At 36.7% G+C, this 23,415-nt stretch overlaps 1 protein-coding gene across 4 annotated transcripts in view; it reads right to left on the bottom strand.

Annotated features, from left to right (window-relative positions):
- Positions 1-1,106: 1,106 nt before the first annotated feature.
- The window catches only part of MRPS9 (mitochondrial ribosomal protein S9), a 58,352-nt gene continuing 36,043 nt past the window's right edge, over positions 1,107-23,415 (bottom strand). For 2 of the 4 annotated variants that reach the window (XM_025039083.1, XM_025039086.1), the window contains exons 5-12: positions 21,722-21,801; positions 12,573-12,658; positions 11,697-11,772; positions 9,136-9,304; positions 8,100-8,208; positions 6,555-6,629; positions 4,067-4,236; positions 1,107-2,162 (exon numbers count right to left, since the gene is read on the bottom strand). In XM_025039083.1, the coding sequence (XP_024894851.1) occupies positions 2,071-2,162; positions 4,067-4,236; positions 6,555-6,629; positions 8,100-8,208; positions 9,136-9,304; positions 11,697-11,772; positions 12,573-12,658; positions 21,722-21,801 (857 nt within the window). In that variant the 3' untranslated portion in view covers positions 1,107-2,070. The remainder of the gene's footprint in view (positions 2,163-4,066; positions 4,237-6,554; positions 6,630-8,099; positions 8,209-9,135; positions 9,305-11,696; positions 11,773-12,572; positions 12,659-21,721; positions 21,802-23,415) is intronic. The other 2 variants (XM_006920791.3, XM_025039084.1) reach the window with 2 other exon arrangements.

Raw genomic sequence — 23,415 nt, 5'->3', positions numbered from 1 at the left:
TCCTTTCCCTCACTATTGTCTGAACTCACACTCCTACCTCCCGCTCCACCCTCTTCAGCCAAGTGTCACCATCCTTCAATGCCCAGGCATTTAATTCTATTTCTGGCTTAATCATAACAGTAGTGATTTCCCATTAGATTCCTGTGTGTCTGTTCCCTCCACGACACTGGGAGGGCCTGAAGCAAGGACCAGACAGCATACACTCCCTTCAGTTCTTCATTGCCAGAGTTACCAAGAGTGTAGCAAATGCTCACTAAATCCTGATGGAACCACTTGGCCGTGCACAAGATCCCAACATACCTGCAGCACACGGAGGATCCACTTGTCACTTCTTTCTTGTTGAAGTGGTAAAAATATGCTCCAATACACCGAGGCGGAACAAAACCTGCCACGGACGGTTTCGCCAGAGAATGACTGTGGCAAAGAACCGCAGGACATACTTTATAATACCTCCTGAGATGAATAATGCAGTGGGGACTATTGAATCATACTTACACTCTCATTTCCCATCACTGTGTTGTTTTACTACATAAGGATTTGATATGCGCTCACACATTTTAGAACTTATCTTTCTCATAAATTTATAAAGAAATCAGTGCTGTATAACTACATAAAGGAAAATTGAGCACGAAGAGCCTAATTCTTGAAGTGATATATTTACTTAATTAAAACGATTATACTGAAAGGGATTTAAAGTACCCCTGTCACCAATTGCCTTTTCCCCCCCTCAAACACCTACTGCAAAATTGCAGTAAAGTTAAAATGTGACAGTTTCTTAGTTTAAGGGACTGTAAGTATCCTACAACGAACTCCTCAATTTCACACTTAGCTGGGACTGAGGAGTCCAGCTCCTGCTCCGAAACCTGTGTGTCACCTTTCCAACTCAAACACAGGCAATTACAAAGGTGTTCCCGGGCAGGCCTCCCAGGGGGGCTGCCCTCCCCTCCTCTGTCAAGGACAGCCAGTGCAGGGCCGTCTCTGAGGGGAGCTGCGGCCAGGGACTCTGACTCCACCCCGACTGAGACCTCCTGGGGACTGGGGACAGGGAGCACTTTTCTGGTTTGGTCTCTTCTTATACAACAGCAGTTAGCGACTACAGGCTTGGCTACTATTCTCATTTGGTTTATCTTTTTTTTTTCAGCTTTACTGAGTACAAGTGACAAAATTATAGTACGTTTAATGTGTACAACATGAGGATTTGACATACATATACGATGTGAAAGGAGTCCCACCATCGAGTTAACACATCACTTCATATCTTCTTTTTCTGGTGAGAACTTAAGATCTACCCTCTTAGCAAACTTCAGTGACACAACAGAGTTATCGACCACAGATACCATGCTGTAGGTTAAATCCTTGGAACTAACTCACCTTGTAACTGAAAGTTTGTACCTAACTTGGAGGGTGTTATACTATGTGATGTAAGCCAGACAGAGAACGACAAATACTGCACGGCATCACTTCTATGCAGAATGTAAAAAAAAAAAAAAAAGTCAGACTCAGAAACAGAAGAGAATAGTGGTTGCCAGGGGCTGAGGGGCGGGGGAATTGGCTCTGCTGAGCTCCTGACAAAGACACTCCACTAATTTCATTCTCCAGGACAAGCCCTCTCGAGTCTCCACATTGAAAGCTATGCTGTAACAATTGTCGCGTGGAAAACAACAGAACTGGGAGAAATGAGTTCAAGTCTAGTTCTAGCATTAAATTAGCAGTGTGGCTGTGCAGGTTACTTAATCTTTGGGGCTGGGCCTCCTCGCCTGCAAAATGAGGTTAACGTGACTGGGTTTTTTTGCTCAATGTTCCCTTCAGGTCTAATATGCCAAGATTCTGTGAATTACATGTCTAAAACTATCTTTTGAAAAAAATTTTAAAAATTAGCAGATTGAAGCCAAACAACTTTTAAAATTATTTTTAAAAGGTAACCTTTAAAGGTAGCATTTAAAAATAAATCTTCCCACAACTCAAATGTCTGACAGTGTTGCCCACAGTGGCCAGCAAATATTTAATGCCTGTCCACCACATGGAGACACATGTGCACAGCATTTTCTCTCCTTTCCCACGAAGAAACACTCAGCGTTTCTTCCAGGTGAACTTCCTGCGGGCTCCCTCTTGGCCGGGCTTCTTCCGTTCTCTCACGCGTGGATCGGTTGTAAGCAGTCCAGCTGCAGCATAAAGAGAGAAGTTGTTACAAACCACGAAAACGCATCTGCCTAGCAGAAGAGGAGGTGAGCCGTGTGAACGTACAGGTGCTGTTTCAGAGCAAAACTCTAGGGGAAAGCAACCAGACCTACGGTGAATCGCCAGCCTGACAGGAGTGTGCTTTCCCTCTTTCAGGATATGTTTCCAGTTTAAGACAAAAGCCAGCTACATTTTTCTATCTGCTTTCCTTATCCAGGAGTACTGACTCCTTTTTGGTTTTTAAGCTTGTCCAACTTAAAGCTGCTCCTGAGTGGGCAGCCTCATTCACCGCGATGGCACTTATCCTGCATGCTCGTTACTACAGATGTGAAAGTTGTAATGAAGACATGAGGCAGAGAAGACAAATGCGTTGTGCAGCAAAACATGAGGAAGTCTGTGCACACCAGATATTAACAGTTACATGAATATATGTGCACATATAATATGACTTACTAAACATATTTGAGGAGAAAAACGTATTATTCTAATTTGTGTGACAATAACATCCCTGGTATTTTGTTTCAGAATCTAAAAAATAAGTGTTTGGGGTGTGTTCTCAGTATAAGCAGTTTATTCTGGAAGAATGAAGTCAGTTTAAACTGGAAGCTTCCACGGCCCAAATGAAGCAGCCGGTAGTGGCCGCAGCCAGAGTATGTTAATAACGACCACAGATTTCAAGAAAACCAGTGATGAGAAAGCTCTTTAAAGTGCTTTTATAAATATGTAAATAAACCAGAGTTTCATTGGATTTTTTGGTGTGTTTTTTCTAATTTTTATTTTTACTTTCCCAACACTCATTCTTCTTTTCATAATGTATATATAAGGTTTAAGCATTTCGTTGTGGTCTTCCAATGGCCATGCAGCAAAGGAAACCTTCAAGTGCTTATTATACAACCACAGCATTTGCAATCTACTTGTACGTAAAGGGTATGAAATGAAACAATATTTTCAGCAAAATGCAGACAAGACCTGTTTAAATTCTAATTTAAATGTAAGTAACAATGCTTTATTACTTTTCAATATGCACAGTAACTCAAACTAGCAGAACAGTTAGTAAGATCCTATTAAATTATTTTACTGACCAGATAAGAATCCCACAAAATAGTGAACTGTTTATAAGAAAATAGATTTCGAAGAGGCTAAGCCGTAGGCAGCCCGTATCTGCGGCACTGCCTCAGGACCCCAGCGGTGGGGTCGGGGCAGAGCGGAGCTGCGGGCCCACAGGCAGTGAGGGGCTGGCCCAGGTCCCGTACCTCCTAGCAGCATCCACAGCACTGTCCTCCTCTCACAAACAGTGTGAAGAAAACCTCCAGCTAGAACCACCCTGAGTTATTATAAATGCCACAGCAGTGCCCTAAGGAACCAACCGACTATATATTCATTCTCACACCATGCGGCCTCTCATATTCACGACTGGGTGATGGAGTTACACAAAGTGAGAGAGAACATAAAATTCGACATCACAATGGAAAACTGGAAATATCCAATAATTTCAGAAAGAAATACCTTAAGGGCTTCACCATTAAATTGAATAATTACAACTTCCTATGACAAAATAAAAACAGCCAAATCATCTGTTAAACACAACTGAGCAGCACTGGTTAAACTAGACAAAAGGTTATGTATGCTTTAAGGTCAATGTAAGTTTCCTCTGATGCTGGGAATGCCTCCATTTTTGTTTTCTAATTCAAGTTCATTTCATTTAAAATTCAAGTTCAAAACTGAAAAATAATATACAGTCCCAGAGCATGAAAAGAGAAGCCAGCAAACTGCAATAATGCATATTTAGCTACGTGTTTTCTCATTGATTTCAGATAAGAAGCACAAGAATCAAACAAATCTATAGATAGAATGGGGACAACCACGGCCCTCCCACCTCAACTCATACCTTGTCTCATCCACTCGACCTCCTCCTCGGTGACAAAACTGCACAAAGCTCTGGCCAACGCTAAGCGTATGGCTCCAGCCTGCGCCGACCTCCCACCACCCGAGACTGTACAGGTCGCGTCGTGTTTTCCAAGTCGGTCGAGAAAGTGAAAAGGGAACATCAATTGTTCTCTAAAGCACATTACAAGAAAGATAGTTAAGTTTACCATGATTAAAATCATTTACACATGATTTTATAAACTGTTCACATTCTGAACTTTTATAAAACCCATACTATGCATGCCAGCATTCATATTTCTCAATCAATTTATTATTACATTTTCATACTTTTTAATCTATCCACTACACGAAGAAACACTGATATTTCTCATATTTAAAATGCTTTGCTGACAGTAAGGTTTATTTCTCCTTTTCTTGCTCACTATTGATTGTCATGAGAACTTTGCTAGGCTTGAAAATAACCTCATAAAGAAGTCCTAAAGTTAGGAAACTCCATTAACCAACTGAATCTAATTCTCTAGATTCAATGATCATATACACCATTAATAGTCTTTCCTATCAATTGCCATCTGGACTCATTAATTAAAGTATACTTTAAATATGCATTTGTATAACATATATAATGCTCATCCTGACATGGTTAGTTCTTAAAGTTACTGAAACCACACCCATCTTCCCCCACTCCCACCGAAACATATATTCATATTAATAGCTCTCTAAACAGCAGGGTCCTGCTACCTGCCTGGCGCAGGTGACACACTGTACAACCCCACTCAGGCCTCCTGCCCTCAATAGTAAGTGCCCACGTGGTCCCCAGCAGGCACCGCAGGATGAAAGAATGGACCACAGACAGAACATGGCTCTGGACCTTCTCTTGCTCAACTGAACAAGTATTTGTTGAACGCCAGTTATGTGCCAAGCGCAACGTTCACCACCTCCTTTGTCAAGGACTTTGATTTTGCTATTTTGCCTTCATATCTCTGCTGAGGTTTTATTTAGAAAAGTCAATTTATATTGCATTTTGCGTGCTTTGTCTGACACTGTAGCTTTGTAGACCCAAAATAAAGCTTCTTATAAACACAAGGAACCTGAAAGATGGATACAAACAAGACATTTACATGTTAATCCCTGGACGACACTAGCCAAGCAATCGCATGCCGAGAGGTGTAGTAAGGATAGGGCCTTCAGAGGGCACAATTCACTGGACTCTGTAACAATTCTCTTTCAGTAGGGAAACAACGCAAATTTATACTTTGCTTTTTTGAATAAATGTTTTGAAGCAACCAAATCAAAACAAGGAATGTTATAAAAATTTTACTGTTACAAATAATAGCCATATTACCATAATAATTTAGAGACTGATAATCTAATTCCATCATTTCTTTTTCCCAGCAAGGAAACAAGAGGCCAAGATAGCATCTGTGGGGTTATTATGTGCACATGTCACAGAGTTTTCTGCACTGCCTGACACAGGTGAGTTAGTGACACAGTGACATTACTAAGACGCTGTGGTCACCCATGTGTTTGGGAGCTTAAACATTTCTGCCTTAATTCCTAAAATTTTAAGATTCCCCCAACAAATGCTTATTAAAGAAACTTAGACTAAAATCCAGGAGAAAATATACGTTGTAATTTACTCATGACACATCACCAGAGTGGTCAGGGAAAAGGAGGCTGGGAGTCGGGGAGCTGGTGCACACTGAGGTGCTAAATTTATAAGTGATGAGAAATACTAAAAGGGTAATAGTCTAAAATGATTATTGAGCTATCGGTTTTATTTAATATGGACTGCAAACTGGTACATGCAAAAACAGTTACGTGGCATGAAAATACTTCACAATTCATCTTCTCTCCTCTCAGGGATCCCAGATGAAATCCTGAGCTAAAAGAATCAAATTTATTTTGTTCCTTGTTATATAATCGAAGTTACTATGGAACAAAAATAAACAATTTCCTCATTTCTATCTTCTCTGAACGCTATTCCTATGGCACCTATTCTATTGGCATGTAACTTAGTATATATATAATGGTAGACTCTTTCACTTTTCTGTAATTGCTTAAAATGCTAACCTTATCTCCTCTGCTACACAGTTAGTGCTGTGTGAGGAATGTATTTCTTTTGTACAGATGATCAATTAAGAGTTGCTTTAGTGGTTGACTGATAGAACAAAGGACTTTCCAAATCAGAAAGGTTATTAATATCTGTCTCGCATAGTACCAGGCACGTAGTCATAAGTGGCTGTCATGTAAGTGAACGAATGAATAAAGAGTTTCTGATGGTGCTGGGAAGGCCACATCACCAACATTCCCAATGATCTGTTGCTGTTTGTGTGAAAAGAGCCGAAAGAAAAGTCCTTGAAAATATAAGTAAGCAGTTCAACTGACTTTTAGGCAAGCATCTCAGCTCCCTCTTACCAGTTAAGGAGGTGACATTTAAGCACCTTGGCTGAGGTCACAGAGCTGAGAGTTGGACCTAAAATCAAGATCACCTGATTCGTGGTTCAGCGTTCTTCCTACTGGTTAATGTCACCTCGCTGCTGAACTCGTAATCTCCTGAGTTGCTCCTGCAAGAGGAAAGCCAGTCCACAGCCAGCACAGCTGCCCTAAACCCCTACGACTACTCAAAGAGGATGAGACGGTTTGGGCGCCCACTCCTGCGGGACTAGCCTTAGGTTTCCCAGTCAGACAAGAAGCTTCTCCATGATAGAAATCACATCTTAAACAGCTGTGATATCTCACAATGCCAGGAACAAGACTGGACTCACAGACAATTCTCAATAAACGCCTGTTGAATTCAAAATGAAGAATAATTCTAAGAACTGAATTTGAGATCAAGCCAAAATTGAGATTTGGTGTTAAATCATCAGTTATATCTGAAAACAAATTAACAGACAGGCATCAGTCAAATACCATTTGTCCTAGCAGTCCCCAACGCCAAAGTTATGTGTCCCTCTGGCTTTTCATAAGGGAAATAAGAGCTTCCTCCATCTGTTTTTCTGTGAGGATGATGGCAGAATTAGTTTAATTCATATTAAATGGAGTTAGAGTGGCACAAACACACACACAAATAAAACACACATCCGTTTCCCGAAGCAATCATTCTGCCCAGAAGCGCATGCGGCATCAGCAGGTTCCTCTTTTCCTTACGGAAGTGCTGGGAGCATAAGAGCTTTACCCCTATTGACCCTAAAACCACTACACGTTCAGGAAAAGGAGGAGGATGCGAAAAAGAGGAACTAATCATGCAGAACTTCGGCTACTAGTGGATAATGACAGTAACCACTGGAAAATAATAACCATCTCAAGAAGAGGTCTTTGTCTGGGACTTACAAAGAGACCTAAGATAAATCCATTTAGAGGATTTGAATTGTAACACTCATTTATGATTTGTGTCTATTTCTCCGTGGGATATAAAGTTAAAAAACAAAGAAAACGACTGCCATATTTAGCACTGGGAACTAAGCAAGGCCTGATGCGCTCTTATTTTAATATATAAATGGCAGGTTTCTTTGCTTGCTCTCTCTCTCTCTATGTGTGTGTGTGCGTGTGCGTGTGTGTGTATTATATAGTATACATATATAATCAATTTCCGCTGAATAGGAAAAAATCCAGTGACAGAGCAGTCTTTTTCTAATATTTATGATGGCAAGTGCCAAGGTTGATTTTTGTTGTTTTGTTTTGTGCATGCCCAACCCTAAACTAGGGAAATAAAGTAAAAATCTATTTTTCTTATATTTTGCATTTCAGAACATAAGCTATATCTGAAACACTCAATTTCCAGTAGGATCTGATGGAAAGAGGAGGAAGATTCAATTAATGAAAAATCCTAGAGATGCTTTTAAAAAATCTGGAAAACTATATAAAAAATAGTGATAGCTTCCCTTTAGCGAGTTTGATAAATTACACTGGTAAAGAGAAATAATCATTCAGACAAATATAATCAGAAAATTATAAGCCTTAATGAATTGATCATTATGTATTATGAAGTACATCTTCTCTAAAAACAAAAAGCAAAAGCAAAAGCAGACACTAACCTGTCCTGTGTCACGGGGAAGTAATGTAGGTAATCGGTTCCATTAACTTTTATTCTCCCACTTCCATGTTCATAAACAACTGCTTCTGCTTTTGCACTCTTTCTTTTACCTTAAAAAACATAACATAAAATTTCTATTAGTAAACATCTGAAAGACCAATGCTTTGAGACAATAAAACTACATTAAAATTTTCTTCTCCCGAATAACAATACATAGCACTCTGTACATAGGAAACTAGTAGTTCTAGAACAGGTAAGCTACACCATAATCAATATATTAAAGCTACTTATAAGGTAATTTTGTTCATTAATTCCATCTGAGGAACACCACAATGATTTTAAATTAGTTTTCACAACCAACAAAGTAATTCATATTTATATTACTTTAAAATAAAAAAAAAACCAATTTATGTAGTGTTCTCTTATATTCAGTAAGAATATATCTAGTCACATAATTTTAAAAAATATTTGAAAAGTACAATAAAATACAATTGATAGAAATGAAAGTAATCCTCAGGAATGGTCACATTTCTCTGAACACAGCTGAAAATGACAAAGCAATAATGTTAAATTTTTAAGAGCTGCAAGGTATCATTTAATAAGTTGATTTTTTAAAGTTAGACTATGTCAAATGTCTTTGTAAATGTATATGGAAAATGTGAAGATCTAAAGTTTGCACATGTTTCACAGTTTTAGCATCCAATATACAGATTCACTGAGCATTTTCATTTTATATATGAAAATCTTCATTATAAATATTTGTTTCTGCCAGGTGAAAATGTGAAAATAAAAAGATTTAACATAAATATTTGGAAATAAAAAGGATTAATATGATTGTGTCGGAATGTGTCCACATTTTTTCTTGCGATGGTATAAAGTTCCTTCTGTTTTTAAAAACTTCAACAGAATCTTTAAAATGAAGAAATCCAATGTAGCAAAAACAAATCAAATGGATACCAGAGAGCAACAGCAAATAAAAATAACTGTAGTTTCTCAATCATCACTAAATTTATTTTCTCTCCACGGAATGTCATTACCTTCACTTGTGCTGAAGGCCATTCCTTGCTCATCATACTGCAAAGGTTCAATCAGATGTTTTTTTGATTGAATAGTTACACTCCTACGGAAGCTCCGTACAAATTCTTCTTCAGTGTCACCACACTGCAATGCCCATAACCTTTCTAGCAGCCGAATGAACTGCGCATACTGCAGACAATAAAAATTCATTAAAAGATGCAAGTGTAATTGCATTTGCTAAATTTTTTCTATTTTTATAGACTTGATCTTTCCAATGTTGCTTTTCTTGATGAATTTTGACAGGATGACACTTCTGCACCCTCACGCTGCTTTTAAAATAGCATGCAGATGCAGTACTTGCCCTGTGGATCTTTAGCATTCACTCTTTTCTTTCAAGAAACAAAGAGATTTATCATTCAAAGAAAAGTCCGATTCTCTGTATTTTGACTGTATAAAGTTGAGATTTATATTCATTTTCAAAAAATATTTAGATGATCTTCAAGTATAATTTCTACTTCTTTAGTAGAACTGTATCAAGAGGAGCTTCATAAATAATTTTCAGTAGGTTATGTATAGTAAAATGGGAAGAGTTTGATTTTGAGAAAATGTACCTCTTAAATTATATTTCATAATACATTTGGCAAATATATCTTTAGCTGTTCAAGCTGTGTTACTTTAATGTTTATGATTTCCTTTAAAACCGAACAATCAAGCTATTTAAAAATTCAAGAGATACTTGACTTAAAGGGCAACCTCTTGAAATAAATTATCCTTGCTACTCTGTGCATTTTTTTTAATAGTTCTTGAACATGTGATTAGAAAGTAAACAACTTGGTATTAACCCCTTAAAATTAGAAGCTAGAATAATCATTCTAAAGTGTTTACAGAGAAGGAAACAACTAATACTCGAGATCCTTAGTTAATATGGAGTGTGAAACCCAATTTTTGATAACCTTATTTATGTTTTTGCCAACCCTAAAAATCACACTCACCTTTGTTACCTTTGCCTTTATGGTGAAAATCTGCCATTAATGATTTAAAATATATAAAAATCTCACCAGTAAGATTAAAAGGACTGCTTCAATTACTGCTTTCTGTGATATTACAACAAAAGAGATGGCAATTTTCTAAGTAAGGGGGAAATATTTAGCCACCTGTGGTACTAGACCTGCTAAAACTCCATTCTTCCCCTCCATTTACGGGCCTGTGTCCTTTGTTCTCAGCTATTCTGTCAATTTTATCACACGCACTGTGACTACCAGTGAACCTTCCAAGAGGTAACTACAGGTATGACATCGTCAACTAGGATTACTGTTGAAGAGGTCACTGGCCGCTGCTGCCTCCCTCATCTTGATACCAGACATCAGCTTCAGGATTTCTTCTGATAGCCAGTACCCCAAAAGTACAGAAGACATATATGTATGTATATGTTTGTTCTGTCTTCATAGCTGCACACCTGTAATAAAGTCCTTGGGATGCTTTCAAAATGAGGAAGGGAAAAAAAACAACCAAAACCCCTGCATTATAAAAATCAAAGGAAAAGACAGGAAACAACAAAATGATGCATTCAACGAAAAGGCAAAGGGAGGTTTTCAGTTAGATCTAAGTGTAGCAATACTGTCTTGGCAGTTAGGATATTAGAAATTAACTCCAGATCTACCCTTCACCAAATGCCTTGCACCTTTGTTAAGCAAACTCCAACTTTTCCAAGTCATTAATTTATCTAATATGTTAAATGAAAAAAAGGGCAATTTTATTAGAGGGCAATTCTGTGGTGGCAAGGCACTAACAATGTTAGCCACTGCCACAGAAGAAAAACATTCTTCTTGGAATAATTCTGAAATTTATCCACATTCAAATCTCCTAGAAATAATCTAACTTTAGAACATCAAAATATTTAAAACATCAAATTTCTCCTGATGATGCTGGCACGTATTAGAACGGTTAGCCAAACAAGATTCTGATTGGGACTTAAAGCAGGAGTCGCAAACTTTATAGGATATAACATTCACCTGTGGAGCCTGTTAAAAATATGGATTCCTGGGTGACATCCCTGAAATTCTCAGCAACGTCTGAATCATAATATTATATTTTGAAACCAACAATCCAAGTGATTATAATACAAGTGGTATTTCCAAGACGAAAAATAGTAGCCTTAGAGAAACTGCACAAAGGTGGGTCAGCCTAGAAGTAGGAACCTGTTTGGAGGTAATTGTGTGCTTCATCCCCTTTCTACTTAACCTGTAATAGCTCCTTACACTTATCATTAGCTTGTAAAATTAGCTATCTGCTTTACTGAAGGCAATGAAAAATGACATCTGCCACATTTCCTTAGAACGACTAGCAGAGGACGCAAGTGCATTTACAAAAGGAGGATTTGGAGACCTGGCATGTCTCTTTCCTGACCAGAGAGAGATAAGGCTCTCTCATGGCAGAAGTCAACTATAAATATGTTTTAAAAAGGAAAATTGTCTTAGAAACACCTGCCTCTGAGGAACATTACTATTAGGATCCTAAATACAGCAATTGTCTGCATTCTTATGGCACAGGTCCCCTTAAATTAAAAAGATTAATTACTCACATCTTGATCTGACAGTTTTTCCACTAACATTTCTTCTAGTTCCTCCTTAATCAGCCATCTGCTGCCAATCAGGTCTCTGTTAAAATATCACATATATTCTCTTTTAAATTAACCGTGCAATTAGAGTTATATCACAAAAGATCCCACATGTAGTAGCAATTCTTGATTGGGAAGCAAGTTTCTGTATTATATCACTGTAAAATTTCACCCAAGTAAACTATTTTTCAGACATACTATTTCATTTCCTCAATCTACTTTAGAAAAGATACCCAGTCTAGCAAATATTTTGTTTGAAGAGTTAATACGCCATTGTGAAACTCATTTGGTAGTAAAAGCCACAAGATTTCTTAAAAATGAAAATGTCATTTGTTTTTCATAATTTAGTTCAAAGGAGATGTTATGGACCCCAAGTTAACCTGTCAATGGGGAAAAGTAGTAATAAAGTCCAAACAATGGGCTAGGAAGTATTTACGACTTAAACAAGGTATACTCAAAGACTTGTGGCTTCTGCATAAGAAGTCTGTGGATTACTAGGCCAAGATTTAAAACTGGTTGCTCAGGTTGATGTACCTCGCCTGTTATTGTTTGCTAAAAGGAAGCAGAACCTTGAAGTATCTCCCAAAATTAAAGCATGTAAAAGTTAAGTAAATGTGCAGCTATATACAGAAAACTTCTGAGGATATCATACTCAAATACAGTAATGAAATATCATTTAACATATAAATATGGAATGAAATAATAGAGAAATAATAACCTTAATATTTACTTCCTCCCAAACAAAAAAATCACCTATTATTTTGACCCCTAACTGCAATGATTAATGTTGAAATGTTGAACCAATTTTTAGGCTTAAGGTATGCTTAAAAAACAACTTACTTGGTTTTAGCTTTTTCTGAAAATAGACCTTTGGCCCGCAACTGATTCTGATGTTTTTCTACATCGAGTAGCTTCCCATACGTGTCCTATGGTAAATAAGATATACATGCTGAAATAAGAGGATGGTACACTATTACTTCTACTTTGTATTGTCCCTTGAATACTCTCATTTTGAAAGTGACCTCCTCAAATAATCTAGTGTCACAGCAAATAATATTGAGAATGCTTTTTAATAATACTATTTCTCATTCAAACTAATAAAGAGAGTACTTTCAATAAGAATTTACTATCATACATAAATTGATTTTTAAAATAACTGATTTTTAAATAATTCTAAGAAATAACTCCAGTGAGCTTGGTAAAAATAAACCAAAGCTTCGAATTATTTATTTTCCTTAGAATTCCACAAACAGGAATGTTTTCTTTAGGGAAAAATCTTAATTTATATAGCAATATGCACTTTTAACTTAGAGAAATGAAAGTTACGGTACTTATAAGTTACTTATCTAATATTAACTATTTACAAAATATTTAAGTCCCTCACTATGTAGTTTGTATCTTAAAAAATTTCCTATTACATTTACTTTTTATCATTTGATTTCTTTTGTTAATTTACTTTCTAAAAGAGTCTGTGAATGTATGTCACTTATTAAATTGTATGTAAATAGGGGAAATTTTGACATTTTGTTAGAGCGTGGGAATAAAATTTATCAATAAAACACGTTTTCCAGGAAGTGAGTTTTATAACAAGTGGAATAGTGTAACTGTCTCTGAATTTTTTTTATTTAAGCAAACTGAAGTATTTGAAGACTCACATCCAATATGTGCGTATTCATTTATAATTTACACATACTCTACCATACTAATACCTAATGAACAAACAGTCTTTTTAAAAGGATGTTAGAGATGATATAAATGACATTTTTTCTTGCTAATCACACCTTCCAATATCATTAGCTAATGTCGGAAGACACAAGTTGTTACTGATAGAGATGTTCATCCATATCTCAAAGAGTCTTAATTAATCATTTCGAGTTTTGGGGGAAGGGACAATTTCTTATGGGCTCTGATTAGACTGCCATATTATATTATGATGTTGCTAATAAAGAGCTTGTTCTAATAGAAGTGTCCTTTTGCCACTGTCTTTGTATTTACCAGTGCTTGCATTTTATTATCATCTTCATTCTGAAATCCATTTCTCTCATGGGGAAAATAATATTTTTTTAAAAAGGAAAAAAAAAGGATGTAAAGATTGCACCTCTGAGTTTCATACAAATAGGTGAGAAAAGCTGAGGCTATACTCAATGGGCTAAGACTTCACAATCATAAAGATTTGAAAGTTCATTTCTTGTGGCTGGGGAGACTGATAAAAGTGTTTTTTCTTTTGTATTTCAATAAGGGTAGTGCAATCAATAGCTCAGTAGAGATAAAGAGAAGAAGCAGAAAGAAAAAAAAGAAACTATAAAACTGGGGTGAGTTAGAAGCTATAAAACTGGGGTGAGTGACAGATTCTAACAGTGGACCCTAGTATTTCGAACATAGTGAAACAATCTATGTTTAGAATCAGCAATTCTAAAGGTAAGTTCCCAGGACAGCAGCACCAGCACCAAGCCTAAAACTGGTTAGAAATGTAAATTCTCAGGCCCCACATCAGACTTTCTGAGAAGGAACCTCTGGGCTGGGGCCCAGCGATCAATAATAAGGATGCCTCCAAGTGACATGCACTAACATTTGGATCTGTCCACTAGGACTAGAGAGCCTAGCTCAACACGATAGCAAAAGGACAAATTAAGTTAATTCCATTCCAGCATCCATACAAAGGACAACTATCTCTACAACTATATCCAAATTACAAATCCATCAACTGTAGCACCAGAAGAATGTATCTGACAATTTAAAACAAACGAATGCCCACCATAAAGAAAGCAAGAACTAATGTGAACCATTCACATATAGAACATGTACTCGCTATTCGACTTAATATAAAATTTTATAATTTGCTCCCCCAAGAACTATTACGACTCATTTTACTGTTTGTGGTTAGGGTACTTTTTACTCATTTCTAAAGGCTCAGATAGTGGGTTGTGACCTCAACTGAATAGTATATCAGAAAAAATTTCTATGAATCTCTATTTCCAGAAAGCAATTCTCGAGTGCTTTGAACAGGTAAAATAAAGGGAGGGGGGAATCCAAAATGAATCCTCCCCTACTTGTATAAAGTAGACAGACACAGTACAAATAGCATTTCACTGTGCAACCAGCATAGCCCTTCAGCAGTCAGGGCCTCAGCCAGACTGCTACGTTTGGGGACTCTTATAAAAGGATGGTGCCAGTCTCTCAGCTGGTCTGCTCCAGTTGAGATTCTGAGAATGCGTAAGTCAGGGCTGATGTGTCTTCCAAATCTAGCTAAAAAAAAAAAAACAACCATGAATCCAAGAGAATACCAACAACAGTAATAAGATACCTTTCTCTGCTTGTAAATGTTTATTTAATTTTCTGGAATAACCAAGGCAACTAAAATATAAATAATTGACCTGTTTCATAGGTAAGTTTCAAGTCAGAGTTAGGCTGCTAAATTCATCATCATTTTCCAGTGACTTCTAAGTAATTTTTAAGTCCATATTTTTGTTAAAAATTTCTTTCACTAATGCTCTTACTAGCGTGTGTTATATTTAGCTCCAGGAGAATTTATAAAAGATGCCAGTAGAATAATCAAGAAACAATGTGGAATGAGAAAACCACCCATGAAAAGTACGTGTCAAATTTCAAACATAGTAAATTCTATTCATTTATGACAATGTTTATACTTGATGGCTGTAATCCATCAAATTATATAATGCTCATTAAGCCACCCCATTTACTTCTTTAAATAGGAAAATATATGAAAACTACTTAGCACAGTGCCTGACCCATCAAGAAATGATAGCAGGGGTGAGGAGGTATGGCATTCAAGAGTCGGATAATTGAGAAATAACTTTATTGGTGTGCCATTTCTATTTTTCTTTCTCTTTTGCATAGTAAACCACTCTTGAAATTCTATCTTGGTTAGTTAGAAACAACAGTTCTCTGGAAAGTAGACTCTATAGCTTCAACTCCCCGAAGAGATGTGTACTAATTTACATCAAAAAAATCCTTCAGGGTATAAAATATGCCAGGAACTGTCAACATCACAGATTATCACTGGTAGCTTCTGGTATATTGTTTAGTTTCCGCTTAATTTTTAAGGGACACTAGAGAATTAGTATGACCCACCTACATTAAGTTTATATACAGTGTTTAATAGTATAATTTTCAAATATGACAGGAATAACCCAGATGTGAAATGCTGAATCATTAATCACAGCTATGATTAATATTTCATAAAATCAAAGCAAACCTATCCACCCCTCGTGTCATCAGATTTCCATAATGTATGAGTCAAATTTAGAAGGTGCCTAATTTGAAAATACCAGATGCTCAGGTTGCAGAAAAGAAGTGTTTAAACTAAACCCTTCTAAGAGCGTGAGCAATATTAGCTTTGGTCTAAAAATCTGATTTTAGTTCTTCTAAAATGTTTTGTTTATATTAATCATGTAGAAATTCCATTTTTAAGAAGAGTAAGCAAATAACATTTCTTGGGAGAGTGATAAAGGAAAAGTCAACTGTATTTTCACAAACAAATACACAATAACGTACTAATAGTAATTATCATCTTATATACTAGTTCAGTAACAGAAAAATGACTTAAAATATATATTTGTCTTTTTAAAAATCACAGAAAATCAATTTCCTAAATAACGATCTTCTAAATTTTTTTTGGATACTGGCATGTATAAAATCAAATGAAATAAACATAAATATAATTCACTTATCAGGGTTTCTGCTATTTATCTATAGTTCCAAGTGACGCATTTCTACTGGAGACCCTTGCTATCAGTTTGTAAACACACTATGCTATCCAGTTTATACATCATGTAATGCTAGTCGATGTGAAAAAGGAAACAGTCTCGTATGCAGGTCATGTAGAAAAGCACTCCGGGAAAGTTCACACCCAGGAGTAATTACATAAAAGTGCTTGTAATTCAGATATCATATATTTTTACTGCTTAAATGAAAGCGCCACCATACATTATAAGAGCAATTATAGCATTATAAAAGAAGTAATCTGATCAAAACAACAGAGGCAATAAGTTGAATCCATTTTTAAAAATTAATTTTCCTAATTGTTACATTTACTCCTATGTGAGGAAAATGTATATTTAAGATACTTCTGGAACAGCAATTTCTACTGCTGAATTAATTACTGAATTAACTCCTGCTGTCAAGGAAAGTCTTAACACAGCATGCAGATATGTCAGCACTAGTCTGTAGCTTATTAAAAATAAGCACTTTACATAGTTGTAAAGGAGTTATTTCACAACAGCTCACTGTGAGAAGGGTCACTATTTTCATTCCATTTTTAAAGATAAGAGCGCTACATCGAGAGTTTTAAACATTTACCACAAGGTTACCAGGAAGACATAAACGAAGTAGCGACCTCTGTGGCTCTAAGTCCCCAGGGCCTGTGCTTCACAGAGGCTGGCACCTTTGCCCAGTGAGGCCGCGGTCTCCTGGGGCTGCTCATCCCGGGGTTCACCAATGTGAACATGGATGGTTCACTGCACATTCACAACAAACTGGAGGATTTCTAAATAAGCCAGGAGCTTCTTTCAAAAGGCAAATGAATCCTGTTTATGCATAAGTTCTCAAAATTAGAATTCCCTGGCTTTCTTTCATATTTAAAATGGTTTTTTTGTTTGTTTGTTTTTTAGTCCAGCACTGTAGTTGAAGTGTATCATGATCTTATTCTCTAATTTTATACTATTTTTGGGAGGGGGGTAAAAATTTCATCTGTGGCCATGTAATTCCTTCAATTTACAGAAATACTATAATAATACTCCACTGTTTACTGTAAAGCTCGTCCTTAAATATATAAATGAGAATTCTTTAAGATGCTAGATTCCCAGTGGCGTTTTTAGAGAAGCCTAACCTTATCTTGAAGATTGGGAGGGGTAAACTTACGTAAAATTTCAAAAAATGCCTAATGTACTTGACAACTTACAGTGTTTTCAACAGTCTGTACAGCCTTTCCCAAGCACTGGTTTCACTGGATTGTTTACAAGATGCACTGGATAGGAAGGGTTCTGTGACCCAGCGTGTCTGAGCAGCAGTGGGTTAACTCAACAGGTTTCTTTATTGAAGGACTTCACAGCTTTTACGATGCTAATAAGAATCTCCTCATCAGAGTTCCCCAGGAGGTGATAATGTGCAGCATTTCCAAACTTAACATTAGAGGCCCTTTCTTGAAGAGTATTTTATAACCTGTGTTCCTCAGAAAGCCCTTTGGGAAAGGCTGCACTGCAGACACGCCCTGACTTAATGAATCATATTTTATAGACGAGTTCCTACTTCAGAGTGAATAATCATCTCCCATAATGAGTTTTAAATAATTTCCAACTCACTTTTAACGAGTGAATTTAACATTTTTCAGAAACATGTGCATTAACAAAATGAGTAAAACTGAATTAATATTTTTCTTAAGATTAAAGGACTTGCACAAACTCAACCACGATGACCCAGGTCGCCAACGTCTTGCTCACGATACAGTCACTCTCCTCGTCACCACCAGAGTGGCTGGCCTGGACAGGCTCCAGCTGCTGTGGACAGCGGGGACCCCGGCAGGCTGGCAGATCCAAATGGCACGCTAATCTGGCCTATTCCTTACCTGTCCCTCACCTAGACCCAGGCTGTTCACAACTCAGTTGTTCAACAGCATTTGCTCTTCAAAAACTCTCCCCTTTCGTTTACACTTTTGCTCAACTATTTCAGGAAACCTGTTATTCTTTCTCTATTTCTTCATCCCACTCCTGAACCTTAAACTGAAACTCTAAATCATGTCTGAATAGTATACAAGTTCTACTGGTTAAGTGGCTGTTAAGGAAATGGAAAGCCAGCAATTTTTGGTAAAAAAAGACATGGAGCCCCCTTTTCAGTACTCAATGGTCCTTTGAGAAACTCTTTAAGTCTCTCATTTCTTCTTACTTAAGTTACTTTTTACCGCTTAAGAAATTACTTGTTAGTACTGTTTTATACTGTTTTCATTACATTTGTACATCATATTCACTGTGATATAAAATAAATGAGTTGTTCTGACTTTCCCAGGAACCTGGAGGCGGATGTCACTGTTGGGAGTTTCAACTGACCTGCTAACAAACCCTTAAACGTACCACATTTGCAGAGTCTGAAATCCTCATGGACCAGTACCTTTTTCTTCAGTTTATACTCCCCTACCATGCTTCATTTTTGAGCAGGAACAATATATTCTTTCTTCCTTCCTGTCCTCATCTTCCCTCAAAAACTTCCCCACTTCTCCACAAAAATTAGATGGACTAATTACAGGCCAATTGGAAAGTGTTCACTACTAAAGCATCATATATTATCCTTAACTGTATGCTGTACTGGGACTATCTTTTATTAATTGCTAAAATGTAATATATAAGCTTAATATGCAAACAATGACCAAATACTAAAAAAAAAAAAAAAGATTTGGCATAAAGACAAAATGGCTAATCGACAGCAGAAAGGTCTCCTGACAGAACTACGCACATGCTCTAGATCTGTCTTTTGGTCAAAAAGCTTGGCAGATGACTGCCATGCCTCACACAATTATAGGTGGTCAACAACATAGGAAAAACCGAGTCTGGCTCAGTGTCTTTTACCATCATGGGGAAGAAATTATATCAACTAAAACAAATGGTATCAATGATTCATTTCCAAGTATTTTATTTAACATCCACTGTAGTCTTTGGGGTATATTCCCTTTTTGCAGTGAGAAGTAGTGGACTGTCACACAGAGAATGGAACAGCAGCCACCCCCCACCACCAAGGGACAGTGTAACAAAAGAGGGAGCTAACATATGAAGCAGTTTTCAAGCTTTATTGTTTTACTTTATATGCAATGCGTGACTTCACTATAAAACCACGTTTGTAAGCCAAACAGTGAGTATTAAGTCACATGCTATTTCAAAGGAACAAACAGAATCTGGGATGATGTTGCTTTGCATCCTCTAGGAAATGAGACTGGCATGACTATAGCTGTATTAATACCATTTGCTGTGCACAATGCTAAAGTGACTGGCATATATTTAGAAAACATTTATCCCTTTTGCCATACATATAATTACTTTAAAACTCCATAGAAGGCATTTTTGAAAATACAAGGTTTTAGTAATTATCTGAATTAAAATGCTCAAATTAAACCAAAATATCTGTAACTCCTTATGTGTAAACTCTTGATGAGCAATAAAACAAATGCTAAACCCCACATGGTTTGGGGAGTCAAAACCCCCAGCAAAATAAACTGACCTAAATTACTGAATTTAACTAAAACATTAAAGCCCAAGAACTCTCCTATCTATAACAGAAACTATATTACTCAAAAAGAAAAAATATTTATTAATCAGGTGTAATTTGACTTCAATTAGATTATGGTAGTGTTTCAACCACTGAGAAACCAACCCATTTCTTGAGTAATACCTTTTAAAACACATAAACAAACTAAAAATAAAGTTAAGCCTCTTCCACAATGTGTAATTTCTTCATTACCATGGAACACAACAAAATATCTTGCCCTTGGGTTGCTCAGTTTCAGCCAAAACAAATGCAAATGGCTTGTCAGATGACAGCTGTCTGATAAGGCTCCCCTACAAGACCTGCATGCTTTACTTTTTTCCGTGAAACTTGGGATGAAAGGCAGAAGGCAGGAAGAGAATTAATGTAGCATACAGTCTAAAGGCAATGCTACAACCGTGATTAAGTAGAAAAGTTAAAAGGCACAGATTTTCCACAGCTTCGCTGCGTGCAACCCATCCGTGTAACAAGTTGACAGGCCTAGCGCGTCAGCTCCATCATCCCCTCCGACAGCTAAAACGCAGCACTGCATCCCTTTTCAGAGAAAATTTGCGTCTGCACCATGAAGCGTTGTACATTATTTCTTAGCACTGCAGGGGGCTCAAGTCCATATGGAACCTTCACAAATATTACCACAGATCAAACCAGCGGCGTTTGCAGGCAGATTTGACATACCTATTTAAATGAACAGCAGGGGTCCTCGGGCAGCCCCGGGCGGTGCGGAGATAACCTCCCTGGAAAGCCTGAACCGCAGCTCCATTACTCAGCAAAGACACACTCTACATTTATCATTCATTTCATTTCTGCCAGGGCAAGAAGCTCATTTGCCCAAGGTCAACAAAAAACTAAAAGGAGGTTTTCTTTTTCTCCCCAAGAAATAAATGTACCTGACAAGTGGGGATTTTGTCCTTTGGGTTTGCGGAGCACAAAGACACACCAGACAGTTCTAAAAAGCAAAGGAAATGTGTGCATGGGATTCAAGCAACGTGAAATCTGACTGTGGGTGGGGAAAGCCCAGGGAATATTTCTATAACTTAAAAAAAAAATTACACAATGAATGTTCTAAGAAGAAAATGGGTTCTGTTGCTTGAAATTTGGCTATTAAACTAGCCAGGCTTTTTTTCCTAAAGTAACTCTAGAGAACTCTCAAATCTGCACGCTATCAAACAATTACAGCTCTGAAACAAAAACTTCCCAGTATACACTCCAGTGCAGTTGGAAGTCAGAGTGTAATAAAAACCATTTCTTAGGTCTCTTGGCAGGACCCCAATTCTAGACCCACAGACTTTATTAGCCTACGAAAAGCAAAACTGTTTTTGTTATGAATAACAAAAAGGAAGATAACTGTTTGACTGTCTCCCAAGGTGAATGCCTTCCGGCCCCTGACAGGGTTTTGTGCGCAGCCCCCTTCCCACCTCCCATCTTGCTGGGACTGCACATACATGCGCTTTCTTGGTGTTGAGCATCTATCTCCGTACCACAATCCCAGCCTGTAAGTGAAAGCATTTTAAGGACAAACCATTCTGTTTTAAATTCTATGATGTTTACCTTAAGCAAAAATAAAAATATAAAGACTTTCAACATACTGTCTTACCTCTAGAAGTCTTGATTTTGTTCATTAGAAACATATTAGGTAAATGCTAAAGCTGAGCAAAATTTCTGGTACAATCAGTTACTTAGCTTACAATTCATATTATTTATCATAAACGTAATATACTTACATGCATTAATGAGTAATACGATTGTTTGCCAGTATAAAAGAGAAAATGAAATGGACGGCCATCTTCTCCCCACTGGGTCGCTAATAAAAAGCCAGAAGAAAACAAATAAACAAAAATAAAAATATATGGAGACCAAATAGTTGTATTTAACTGCAGTTATGAAACACATTTACAATTCTAACTTTGAAAATAACAAAAAAGCACTAATACTTAGAATTTTAATATTTAGTTTAGCACGTTTAATTGTAAATATTTAGGATATTTAATATCCATTAACATAAAACAATGTTTATATTTGATAAAATATTCCTAAAGATCTCACCATCAGAATTTATATAACGTTTTAAATAAACACATAAAACAAGCAAAATCATCCCATTAGAACAAAAAAATTTAGGTTTGGCTGTAAATACAATGCACTCCCATACTCTTAAAAAGGAAAATAGAGGAGAGTCAATAATGTAGTTCATTTAGAAAATTACAAACAGGTATAATATAATAAAGAAAAGAATTAAATGGATTTTTCCGTGCCACATTATCTGTTTCAACTCCATGGTGACATACCTCTGAGAGTTTAAAACGTCTTAAAACAGAAGGGGCCCTAAAAAGGTGTTATATGTCATTCCTTCTGAAATACAGATGGTCATTCACATCTAATAAATACCAAACAAACTGACAAATGGAGTCTCTGTAGTAAATAAACCATATTTGCCCATATTTCTATTGAGTTATTTCTCTGTTAACAATTTGTAGGAACTCCAGTACATTAAAGATTACACTCCTCTGTCCATTTCATAAGTTGTAAACTCTTTTGTCCCAATCTGTCACTTGCCTTTTAATTTTGTAATGAAGAAGTTTAAAATACACATATTTGTAGAAATTGTTACTTCTCCTCTATGGCAATGTTTTTAAACTGTTTCTCATTGTCGTCCCTACTACGAAGCCTTTTGAGACAGTTTTCCCCGCAATTGCCTCCCTCCCGATGAAATTTTCATACCACAGATAACTACTGTACATGTCTGTTCATATGTACTGTAGCCCTCTGGAGGGCTGGAACACTGTAAAGCTGAGATTTCTTTCACCTCCGATGAACCGACTTACGCCCCCTTGCGGGAAGCACCACCTTCATTGAGAAAGCATGCTTTAATACTTTGGGATTTCTAAAAACTATTTTCCTATATTTTCTTCTGAAATTTTTATTTGTTTTTATGTTCAGAAATTTATTGTATCTGGAATTTATATTTGTGAAACATAAATTCAAGTATTTCGTCCAGCAAAGAGTCGTTACCCATTAGTTTTTAAAATACTACACTCTTCTCTGTTGAAATACTACCTCCTTCTGAGGATAACTGGCATTACACATGGGCCACTTTAAGTGGACACACTTAAAATGAAGACCAAAATTTCATAATGGTGAAAAAAAGTCCTGATAGAGAGTTTATCTTGAAAAATAAAACAAGATTCTTATTTGGCTATGGCTTATGGATGAATTAAATACTTCTCCAAAATCATTTTCATAGACGTCGTGAAATCCTGCATATTTTCCAGTATTTACAACTTTACTATGCAATCAATTTTCACTGTATTGTTAAAACAGCCAGACGGTGACCAAAAAAGACAAATATCATGATTGCACGTGAGACTCTACCATAAAGGTTGGAGTGATTTTTGAGTTGTGTCTCATTTCATTTGCG

Source organism: Pteropus alecto, unplaced genomic scaffold (assembly GCF_000325575.1).
Source record: "Pteropus alecto unplaced genomic scaffold, ASM32557v1 scaffold288, whole genome shotgun sequence".
Lineage (NCBI taxonomy): Eukaryota > Metazoa > Chordata > Mammalia > Chiroptera > Pteropodidae > Pteropus > Pteropus alecto.
This window is presented reverse-complemented; position numbering and strand designations above follow the sequence as displayed.